Below are 12,274 nucleotides of genomic sequence, written 5' to 3'. Positions count from 1 at the left end.
TTCCATTTAAGAAAATCAATGTAGCCTTGACCTGACCTTGGCTACGCAACCCAAGGTCAAACTGATAGGATCAATAAATAGATATTTTTAAACGATATAACTTTTGTCTGAAACACTTTTCTGTAAAACTTATATTTCCCGCGATATTTAGGTGTCCCGATCTTTTTGGGACACTCTGTATATCTTTTCATATTTATAATTATTATTATAATTTACATATACATTTTTAAAATAATTAGAATATGTATAAAATAATTATAACATTTAAAAAATTAAAAAAAATTATGGAAAATATGAATCTTCATCGATAATGTTGATTGCTAACATTAATATAAATCTTTTAAAAATCTGAGAAATTAATATTAGTTTTGCAAAATGCACATCACAAATATTTGAATATAACGTATAAGCAAAGTAAAAATCGTCATCATATATTTCACTGAAAAAAACTTATGTAAAAACTTTCTAGAAAATACAGTAAATAAAAGCAATGTGTTTCGGACATACAGAAAATCCTTTCGTCTCTATCTCAGACTCAAATAAAATTCTCTCTTTCGTGTGTCCCTTTGGAAACCGCTGTGCATTATTTCATTGTAATGTGATTTAAAAGAGAAAGAGAGAGAGAAAGAGAGAGAGAGAGAGAGAGAGAAAGAGAGAGACAGAAATTTTATATTGCAGTACTATCTCTCATAATTTTGACATTTCAAAAGATTTTTATAGACATTATTATATTATATATGTAACAAATGTATATCATGAATATATGTAACAAAATGTATATCAAAATTGTTAAGATTAATATTATTATATTATATTAATTTGTTTAGTGATGTGTTTACATTTTTTCATACAGATCTTACAAATACCACGATTTATCAACTGCCCACAAAATTTTGTTACGGAATTGAAGTTAAAATGTACCACGATACACAAAGTGCACTCATAATTTTATTGCCCAACATTGTGTAGCAGTCGCTATTGGTTTTCGATGAAAATGACCATATACGTGCACATTGCCGATGATCGATAATCGAAAGCTTGTTCTTTGTGGGGTCATCTACGATGCAGTCACGAGACAAAGCATCTCGGCGCTTGCTCAATGAAAAAAAAACTGATAATGGTATCAGTATTATTATCCTCTCCCACAACACTTTTAACATTTTTATTTAAAAACACAGTTGAGCTCACTTGCCCATTTTATCTATATCAAAACGGATATTAATAAGGTCATGCTTTTTTTTAATTAAAAGAAAGAGATTAATTAATAAAATTCTTTCAAAAAGAATTCGATGCTCAATAATAAAGTACAAAAAAAAATTTCTGCAATAAATTAATTTTTTTTATTCAGCTTGTTATAATTAGAAAATTCTGCAATGTTAATAGTGTAGCAGAAAATATAAAAATTCCTATTAAATTGAACATTAAGCTCGAACATAAAAATACGAATAAATTAAACTAATTAAAGCTATGCGGAGAATGAAACGATGAAATTATTGTCGTGTAATAGGAGCCCGTTCGTAACCATCCATTCCAATTTTTCATAAAACTTGATAAACCATAATAAGACATTCAAAATTAATTTTCAATATGAGAGATTTTATTCTTTTGCACTCGACCAAAAATTAAATTGTAAATAATATATTATAAAAAAAATTATTGTTTGGATTATCACTATTTATTAAAGTTTTCTTTTTTACAAAAAAATAAAAATAATCAAAAATATAACAAATATTATTACTTATGTAAAAATTTAGGTAAATGTCACAACATAAAATAAATAAAGTAATAACAATTCTTGTTTTCACATTATTTCTAAATTGCAAAAACATGTAAAATATTTTTAGGAATCATATAATATAATTTAATTTAATCTTTTATGTATAACTTTTTAAATTTTTAACATAATCAAATGAATAAATTAGATGAAATAAATCTTATTTATAAGGATTTTAATAAATATAGTTAATAAAACTAATTTCATTATAAAATAACTTAGTAAAAAATTTAAAAACTTCGTAATTATTTTCATAGTATCTATAATTGTGTAGTTACACTGAGATGAGAGGATTAATTTACCATGCAAATTAAAGTCCGCATTTATAAAGTCAATTCAACTCCCGAACTCTAGATAGGATTGTACTGATCTTATATTAAGTTTGTCTAACAAATCGTAAGCCGGTTCAGTTTATGAAGTAGAATAAAAATCATAACGGCCAGAACCGGAGCTACTAGTCTGAGGCAGACATCAGAGAACGAACCTTTCGTCCAACCTGAAGGACGACCTAGACAGGTCGCTCCATGCGCTCATGCTCCGGCTGCGTCTCCTGCAAGACTGCTGTGGCATCAGCAGTCTATTGCTGCTCCTACGCCTGGTGGACGCCAGATTCTCTGCTTGGAAATACACTCTAGGCGCTTTCTGCTGGGACACGCTCGGTGGCGTCGTGGTCGGCGTGACCGCCGTCGAGGTATGGAGTTCCGGCAGGGCCTCGTAGTCCCATGCTCTGGCGCCCATATCGAGCAGGGGCACCGACGAAGCTGCGCCACGGCTGGAACCACGGAGCGGGTCCCGAGGCTTGCGGTAACGAAACAGGGCGAAGATCTTACAGCACGCCGACTCGTTCTCCTTCTTTCTCTTCCCGTCCTTCGCTGCCGGTAGCTTCACTTTGAAATGATCGCAGGACGTGTGCGATCTACCGGCGACGTCCGGCCACATCGTTCCTTCGACCACATCGTCGTAAATCTTCTCCAATCATTTAGCTGAGCTGTTATAATTAGTCGACCGAGCACAATGAACAAGTACGAAGAAATGCATAATTGATCGATCACGGAGAGGAAGAGTTGATGAATCTTGAATGAGCATCTTGAGGAAATGATCCGCTGCCATGTAACGATGATCAATTGACTTATTATAAAAGATTGAGAATGTATCTACCTCTTCTATGATTGTAATTATAACATTGTGGCTTCAAAGTTACGACGTGAATACTTGTATAACTTTGTAGCATTTCTGTATTTCTCATATTCTTTGACTAATCCGTTAATCTTGCACAAGCAGAACTTTAATATGTTGTAAATATATTTCGTGCATTCATTGTTTATTTACTTATGAAAATATAATTTTAAGAGAAGTCACTGTTGACGAAGACCCAAAATTTGCACGAAAACGATGCAATAAATTAGCAAAGTCCTCCTGTTTCCAGTTTTTAAAGAGGTTTCAAAGGAAGATCCGACTAGATTATTACTCTGCTTCCTTGAGACATAGCAGGTAATGAAATTGTGGAGAAAACGCAAGCTTAAAGTTGTTTCGCTATTTGTAAAAGTTGATTACGTTCCAGCTAGAGGAAGTATTGTCTTTCTTACAGGAGCGACTGGAAACACTTGATAAAAGTAAGTCGATGAAAGAGAAGTGAAGGTTAACCTTGTGCTTATTCGTGCACGGCGAAAAGGACCTTCAAACGATCTGAATATTTCCGATCTTCCAATCCACCAAGTAAATGTGTATGAGAAGCAATTTTAACTAAGTTTCCGGTTCTTCAAAGAGCGAAGGAAATGCCTGCTTCTCACAGTTGCGTTTTTCCCTCAAAATAAGATGGAAGACGATACAATTGTAGATGCGGTAACTTCGCAAGGTAGTTTTACGTATCTAAAGTATTTTCTGCCTTATTGAGAATACCTGCAAGCTATTGTACGAACCGCTATAGTTATTAGTTATATTAGTTGATATTACTTCAACTAATAAGCCCCTAATACGCCGTTAACAACATTCATAAAAATTCCGAAAAGCTTCGTAGCTCTGAGCATTAATTTCTCTATTAATTTCTTAAATTATTTACTGACTCCCACGCAACACAGCGTTCACAGCGTTAAACATTTACTTTTTAAAAGAAGTTTCTCAAAATTCTAACTTCCAACGAGCAACAAATCTCGTGTGACTAACGTTTTAATGTTAATAAATACCATCGACAATATTTATTTCTTTTGTTGACTATGTGGGTAACAATCCGCTACTTTTGATCACCGAAAATGCATCAAAAAGCGTAGCTTAGATAATAATAACGAGCGTAAAACGTGTAACTTGAGCTTTTTGTTCTGTTCTTGCTCAACTGTTATCAAACTTCGATTAACGTAAAGGAGAGTTTCATGAAGCTTGCTTTTTTGCATCACTACTTTTTGACATCAAGTGACGCTCACGTCATCATTGAACGCCGCAAGATCTTTGCAAAATCATCGCAAGGTAACAATAATTGATCGCAAATAACAGTGAAACATTAACGCACCTTGCGCAACTACATAAAAGTTCGACAGGAAATCTCTTGGAATCGTTTTGTATTGATTCGCACTTCTCTCTCGTTTGCGAAATAAAAATATATTTAGGTTAAAGCATTTTACGAGATGTTGAATCTCACACTTCTTATCTTTCGAGTGAAAGTTAAAAGAGTTTTCTGGTGTACCATTTGCGTGGTCACTTTTTTATTAAAGTAAAGCAACGTTTATTTTAAACTTAAATTACTTTACGTACTTTTTATGCATTACAAACTATTTATGTGAATTATTAACGATCGTAGTCACACGCGCAAGGATTTAATCGCATAAAAAGTGTTGGAACACCAAAAAAAAGAGGTAATACACCGCTCATTTCTTGAATAAACTATTATTTTCACTACTATCGATCTTTTTTTGCTTAGCAAAAAATGCATATTTTATACAGTGAGAGTTCAGGGGATTTTCCGAGAGAGTCGAAATAAAATAATGTTTAGCAAACGCACCGCATTCTGATTGATTGCAGTTACTGTCGCCACGACGGCGGTCACAAAAGCATTTCGAGACACACCGTTTGCACGACACCGTTTCCGTTCCGTCTGACCTGAATGACGTCACATGGTGGTCGAAGGTCACGGTCAACAGATACAACACAACTACAACGACGAAGATGCGCTCGTTTGCAAATTACACAAGTTCAACTTTAACATCTCGATGAGATTAGTTTCATCAGTTTCATCTCACTAAATGTCTTACTTAACAAGCTTCTGAATACTCATATCTTTCCGTGTACCTCAAGTTCAGATTGCGTTTGTGTTAATTTAGATTACACTTCAGATTTCATCGATCCACAACCACTTGAGTATCTCAGATACTTCATCGGATAACAATTAAATTTTGCATACATGAATATACACTTTTTTGCCTGTTGAAACTCCAGTTCAACGCGCGGGCAAAATAACAACACCAATAACACAGGTGTTTTTTTGTCTAGACAATAAGATCTTTGGATCGCATAGAAATCAGATTTTTTATGTCAAGACATCGTTTAGAGTACAATAAAACCACTTGTCTTCTTAAGAATCTGCTTTTCGTCAATCATTTAAATTTTATTTTTAATAATATCTCTGTTATTCTTAATAATATTTCTGTTGTCTACTTTTTTTATGTTTCGGAAACGTGTCTCAAAATTCGCATCTGTCAAATGTTCAGTCATTTGAAAATCCTTCTTCATGTGTTAGCTAAATTTCTATTATGAGTATGAAAATGTTCGATTCATCACATAGGTATCGAAGATATTCTTCAAGATTCATCAATGACAATGATATCGAAACTCCACGTTCTCGTTTAAAAACCAATAAGCCGTGGTAGACTTGCAGCAGGTGGCAGCGTCTCACGAGGATATCGTTCCACTATCACTTCTAGAGGCGGTTAAGGGTGGATCGTTATCCACCTCGTCGTCCTCCGATTCGCCGCACTCAGGAACAGGTGACTGCATTGTTAGGATTTCAATGGGACCGGGATGCGAACAACAAGTGATGCGATTCGCGAGTTAAGGACGAGAAAAGCCTCCGAAACAATGCAACGAGATATCTCTGATGTTGCGACACGCACTCACGATAGGTGTACTTCCCAGTTGGTCGTCCCTCTAATTCACAATCGTCACCGACGTGTGAGATCTAACGGGTGTCGTGTCGGAGTGCAACGACGAAATGCCGCATCGTCCTTGACATCGAACAAGCGCGTCGCGCAAACAACTGATACAAAAACTGGTACAGACTTGATCACACCTCCCGAAGTGATCTGGGGCAGCTTCGAGAACAATCCTGCGTCTGAGTCCCGACAATTATCGTCGCTGCCTCATACACATGATATCGCGAACTGGGACGACGACGAGGATCGAACACCTTTGTAAACAATCTGTCCTCATAAGGTATGGAATGGCGGAGAGTTTCGTTACAGTCGTACAATCATATTGTCTCAGCCGACAGCTTTTTCACGGCGTGAGAGAGGAAGACTAGCTCGCAGCTCACTATCCCGTACTGCGGTACACGCTAGCGGTTTTCTCTCGCGCGCCACCCCCTCGCGCACCCCGTCGACCCCTCCGACCGCAGTATTCTGCCTTTTCTCTCTAGCTAAGCACCATCAAGCGCGCGCTGTCGCGCTCTCGTCCCCTCTCTCTCCCTCCCGCTATCATTGCGCAGGGGTGTAATCGTCGTTTCTCCCACTCGCTCCCGTGGAGCGTTGTCCTCCTTCGTCTCTTCACCGTCCGTCGACGCCGTCGTGAAAGGGTGCACATACACGCACATGGCGCCGCGCCGTTGTCAAGGCGACTGCGCCACTTCGGAGTACGTCGACGGATCTACTCTACCTCTCATCATCTCAGCTTAGCAGTCCGTCATGTCCAAGTTGCCCGTGGATCTCTTGTGTACCGTGAATGACAAATGACCGCGGAGCATTGATATAAATGACAATAACACAGACGATTTATTCACTCCTTAACAGTGGATCATGTTTCTGGTTTCTTTATCGTTGAACCTCTTGAGAAGAACGACACTACAGAGCTACAGTCAGAGGCAATTTGCAAATTTTGTGTCAAGGAAAGAACGCATGCTTTCGTGAGTCTGTCTTTTTTTCTCAATGCAATGCTCTGAAATCGAGAAGAAAGTTATAATGTTGAGTAGAATAAAGTACTAGGTATATCTTTTTCCTAAAATTACTTATGTTGCTTTCTAGTCACAAACGGATTTACTTTAAATAATTATTTTTACTAGAATACTTTTTTTTCTGATATTTCATTAATTATTTAATAATTGATTTTTTCGTACTTGTGTTAAGCTCTGTGAATGAGCATCCCTGTTTGATCGGCGAGATTAACACGCGCTCTATTAAGGCTTGCATTTTTGGGGCGGTGGGTTATTTCCGGTGTAACGGAACAGGATGAATGGACGACTCGAGAGACAGCATCGATTGGCACCGGGAGTCGAGCCAAACTTGCGTGACGAGCTTGCGCGCTGTAACGCAGGTGGAAGGCTTGAAATCTAAGTGAACCACGTGGTTCGCTATACTGTGTGCACCGAGTTTGCGTAATAAAAAGTGTGGACGTCCGAGAAACTAACAGACGCTTTTTAATGGGACCTTTTTATACTATTTGCAATCTCACGATCGCCATTTTCATGCAATTTCATGCTTTTTTACATACGAAAGTTTAGAGATAAAGATTTACGACACGCGAAATAAAACCGTGCTTGTTAGCGTTTATAATGAAACTTAGAAATAAAAAAGCTTTTTTATTTCTTGCGGCTTAAAATATAAATTATTATTATATAAAAATATATTTTGCAAATCTTTTTGAAATATGCGAGTCTAAAAAAAATTATATGACTGTTTATAAATAATTTATAAAATAAAGATATAAAAAATATTATAAGTTAAAATAATTTTGTTTGTAATTAAATGTTGCTACTGCAATATACATAATTACTATTAACAATTGATATAATTTTGACGTCATCATTACTTTTTTGTTCTTCTTGGATTAAGTAAAATATTCTTACAAGAAATATTTTCTTATTAATATTCTAATTTAACTATTATATTTATTTATGAGACATTGATAAAATATCTATCTTTTATGTGATAAACAATTGTTACATGACAAATTAAATAGTATATTATATAAATTCTCTACATTTCGCTTTATTAATAAATTCTTCTTTGGTACATTTGAATTAATTAAATAAATAATAAAATAAATTCATTTCGGCAATTTTACCTTGCAAAATAAAATAAAAAATTTATTATCTGCAACTATTATTTATCTCAAAGAAAAATTTAATTAAAGTTCCTAAATTTTTTATTACTTAAAGACATGTTGACGACAGTATTACTAATATATAAAAAAATATTATATAAAAAAAATTATAAATAAAGAAATAACCGTGTGTATAACAATTCTGCTATAATAAATTGAAAAGGCTATTAAAAAATTATTGCACAATTGCAAGCCAAAAACGTAATATATATACATATCATCGATTGAAATGGTTTAAAGAACAGCGCTTTTGCCTAAGATTTCGTGAGGATAATAGCGAGAAGACAAGCGTGTATAACGAATACACATTGCTTCATTTCAAGAATATATCGCTCCTCAGTTGCACATTCATTTTGACAGTAGACTGCACCAATTGAGCTAATGGAGACGCAGATTTGTGTTTGCACATCAGATGCGTAGTTTGATTGATACATAATAAATCTTCAAAATCGATCGGGTGATTCAATGGCTTTTAACTCGCGCCGCGCGTATTTTATTTTATGCATTATTGCAAAAATTGCTTACATCAAATAAATATTTGCATAAAAATACTGTCACATTTAAAAAAGAAAATAAAGTTGTAAATTTATTCCATATATTGTTTTAATGCGGTGTGATAGCATTAATTGAGAATAGCACAAGATTTAAATTGCAAATGATGTAATAAAATATTCTCAACGGTAACATTTTCCGTACACTTTGTACACACGGTAAACAATATATTCATAGTTAGTATTTTTAAATCCAATATGTTTTATTTTTTATACGCGAAACATATAAAGATGATAATGTAATACAATATCTCTAATTAATATTTCTCATGCCATGTATAAAACATAATACATTGCCCACATTAGCTTTATAATCTATGCAACTGCAATTTCGCAGGCTTTTATTGCTATTTATAATTTCTACCGCATATAATGTACTGTGATTCAGAATTTAATTAGACCAAACAACTCGCGGAGATTCAATGCACGATTAATTTGGTTTCTGGACGATATGCTGCTTTCTGCATAGGAACGTGCCGTGAATTTCATTAATAACGTCTTGGTATACAAAGGCAAATAATTTGAAGGTATGAGAATATCGTCTTGATGCAAATTTCATTCATTTTAGTTAATAATATTTGTGTAGAAACTTGTATATTGAAAATTTCTATAATTAGCATTACACAAGTGCGTAAAATATTTTAAAATAAGTTAATTGTTTATAATCAGAAATTATTATCTGTACGTATCAATCGCACGGTTAAAGATATTTATATACATGTATGTTAAAAATTAATATTAATATTAAACTCAAAATTGCGATTTTATCATAAACTATTTATGATGAATAGCTTATTGAAATTCATCATAAATTTCCCATAATCTCTCGAGTATCCACACAAGATTAGGTGGACCAATCCATTTTTGACAAATCCCTTGGGGCTCATGGAATACCAAATAGAATGAGACATTCAATGAATAACAAGGTAAATCTTGTGGGATTTAGCTAAACCGAAAAAACTTAAACCAAGATTCTCGTGAAAGTGAACCTTTTCACTAAGCGTCTTGTGATATATTATTTTCTCAGTATTAGAGTGCTATACTAATTTATTCTAATATTTAAATTAAATACAATAAACTTTCATAATATATTACAAATAAAAAAATTAAACTTAGATTTTTATAAAAATTAAATATATTTAAATAAGAGTTTAATTTTATAATATTGCTCCAAAAGACAAACCGTGCCCTAACAGCACGTCCTCAGGATAATCCTGAATATATACTAAATTCAGGAACACGTAATATTATATATTTTTATTTTACGTAGTAAAATATTTGTAAATTACTTATCTATAAATTTTTTCGACATACTAACAAGAAAATTTCAAGATGTTGAGAGGATTAGAACTAGGACAAATAAGCATCTAAAAAATGTTCTACAAATAATCGTCAGAATATTTTAATTCCAAAATCCTAAAGATATCCGATTAAGATATTCATAAATCTTGAGATTCATGTGCCTATCCGAGCAGTACGCGACATCATCGATCACAGATCGACTTCTATTTCTCGCAAATAAAAAAACTAAATAGAAAAGAATTAAAAGGCGTAGTATTATTAGATTTTTCACGGAATTTTTGAAAATATTAATAATTAAAAATATTAATAATATTTCATTGAATGCGAGTCCCTAAATAGAAGACAAAAATAAATGAGAGATGTATATCGACAATACAGTTTTTGATTCTGTATACAAATTAATTTAGGTATTTTATAATTCCTGAAAGTTGTTTTATAATTTCTGAATGTAGATAACATAATGGTCACACAATGACGGGAATACAACATCAAAGAAACGAGAGTTTGCTAATTGGGCAGATTATGGATGTTCCAAGGATTACGTGCGAAGGAGATCCTCTTTAAGACTTTGGATTGTCCACTGGATGTATGCAGAGTATAATGAGGTGCTCATTTGTTAGTCCTCAGGACATCTTGAGTAAGTTTCAAGACTGTGACAGGTAGACTTCATGATATTCCGCTCAACTAACAAGACGTTCCTTAGACCATCTAAAGAACATCCCCCTGCATAGGATGATCTGTTGAAATGTAAGGAGGGTATTCAATCCTTATGGAAAGTATGGAGTTTTCCAAATCCAGAGATCCCGTGGGCGTGGAATTCCACATCCTGAATTCGGGATATTTATAAAAAATTTTATTTTAATAATTATATTTAAATGAGCTAGTTCTTGCGTGATATCGAGACAAAATTAAAAGTAAAATACTCATATTTGTAAAGAAAAAATATGAAAAGAAATTAAATATAGAAGTAAAAATATATTTCGACATACAACAGAAGAAATAAAATATTTGTGTTATTACCCCTTCCTCCTCCTCCGCTTAGATGAGATACTTCACACCCTGCAGGAAATTCAAAGTCTTCGTCCCTGCTAAAATGTATAAACTTACATTTAAAGCATGTAAATGTAAGTGTATTTATTTCAGTCCATCTTATTTAATAGAAATTAAAACTTTATGTAATTTAATTGAGATTAATAAATATTTATCAAAATTTAATAGATTTAGTAGCAATCTTATTTAAATAATGTGACATTCGTGAAAATGAAATTCTTGTTTTATGATAGAAATAGAAGTATCAATTAATTTCATAGTTTCAGAATTTTATATTTTAATACGCTTACGTAAAACATAAAAAAAATGTACTAAATTTAGTTTTGTAGATACTATAGGTCTATTTTTTTAATAGCTGAACTGGCTACACTAGTTCAGAGTTTATCTTTCTTCTTTCAATGTAGAAAGAGAAGGAAACTGTGAATTAGTGCAACAGTTCAGCTATAAAAAACAGGCCTTTTAATATTTAATCAGTATTGCGTGCAAAATAATATTTAAAAAAATAACGTAAATTGTTACTTAAAATTAATGATTTAATAATCATCTTAATATTTTTAATTAACAATTTACGTTATTTTTTAAATAGATTTCACAATGTTTATTTGATTTTTCATAGAAAGTTTTCTCTTTTTATTTAGGTCTACATAATTATAGTAGTGCAATAATTATGAAAAAATTTTAAATATTCAGTTTACCATCTACGTAATGCAATCCTATTAAGCTTTTATAAATATGAAAGGGGCGCAATCTAGGAATCAGCAAGAGCATCTTGCGGTAGTATAAGACCGGAGCTTAAACACAGTGAAACTCTGGCACAATGGATGCTGTGCAGTCGATAAGGCAGCAGGGTGACTATGTTGCATCCTCCTTGTTCTCGAATAGGATGACAGTATACCTATTGTTGACCCACAAAGTATATGTCTCCTCATGCAGTAGTTTCGAAGGTAGCGAACATGCAAGAATGTCTTGAGTGAGTATGTGCCAAGCACACTTCATCTCTAGAAGTATGTCAAGTAGGTCACAAATAGGCCAGTTGAAGAGTATGTATACTAAATTAGAGTAGCATTTTCAAAATGGTCAATTTTAATGGATCCAGAAGTTTCTACCTTATCAATATTGAAATTATCAGAAGAAAATGGAAAAGTGAAAAAACAATAAACTTTTTCAATACTAAAAGCGGTTTTTCTAAAAAATAAAAAGTTTAAGCAATTACTTTTCTATACTTAATTGTACAATTTAATATGAAGATTACATGAAAAATTATGTAGAAATTTAACATAATAAATTTAATTAAATT

At 33.2% G+C, this 12,274-nt stretch overlaps 1 protein-coding gene and 1 long non-coding RNA gene across 2 annotated transcripts in view; one reads left to right on the top strand and one right to left on the bottom strand.

Moving 5' to 3' along the window:
- Nucleotides 1–2,725, bottom strand: part of LOC105455832 — a 6,651-nt gene extending 3,926 nt beyond the window's left edge. The window contains exon 1 of the mRNA XM_011699461.1: nucleotides 2,259–2,725. Within this exon, the coding sequence (XP_011697763.1) occupies nucleotides 2,259–2,713 (455 nt within the window). The 5' untranslated portion in view covers nucleotides 2,714–2,725. The remainder of the gene's footprint in view (nucleotides 1–2,258) is intronic.
- A 1-nt stretch (nucleotide 2,726) lies between these two features.
- Nucleotides 2,727–10,905, top strand: LOC105455833. The gene is made up of 3 exons (XR_975163.1): nucleotides 2,727–4,234; nucleotides 10,380–10,564; nucleotides 10,631–10,905. It is a non-coding gene; the product is annotated as an uncharacterized LOC105455833 (long non-coding RNA).
- The last annotated feature ends 1,369 nt before the right edge of the window (nucleotides 10,906–12,274 follow it).

Source organism: Wasmannia auropunctata, unplaced genomic scaffold (genome assembly GCF_000956235.1).
Source record: "Wasmannia auropunctata unplaced genomic scaffold, wasmannia.A_1.0 LD335834.1, whole genome shotgun sequence".
NCBI classification, from domain to species: Eukaryota; Metazoa; Arthropoda; class Insecta; order Hymenoptera; family Formicidae; genus Wasmannia; species Wasmannia auropunctata.
Note: the sequence above shows the minus strand (reverse complement) of the source record. Positions and strands in the feature narration are given on the sequence as shown.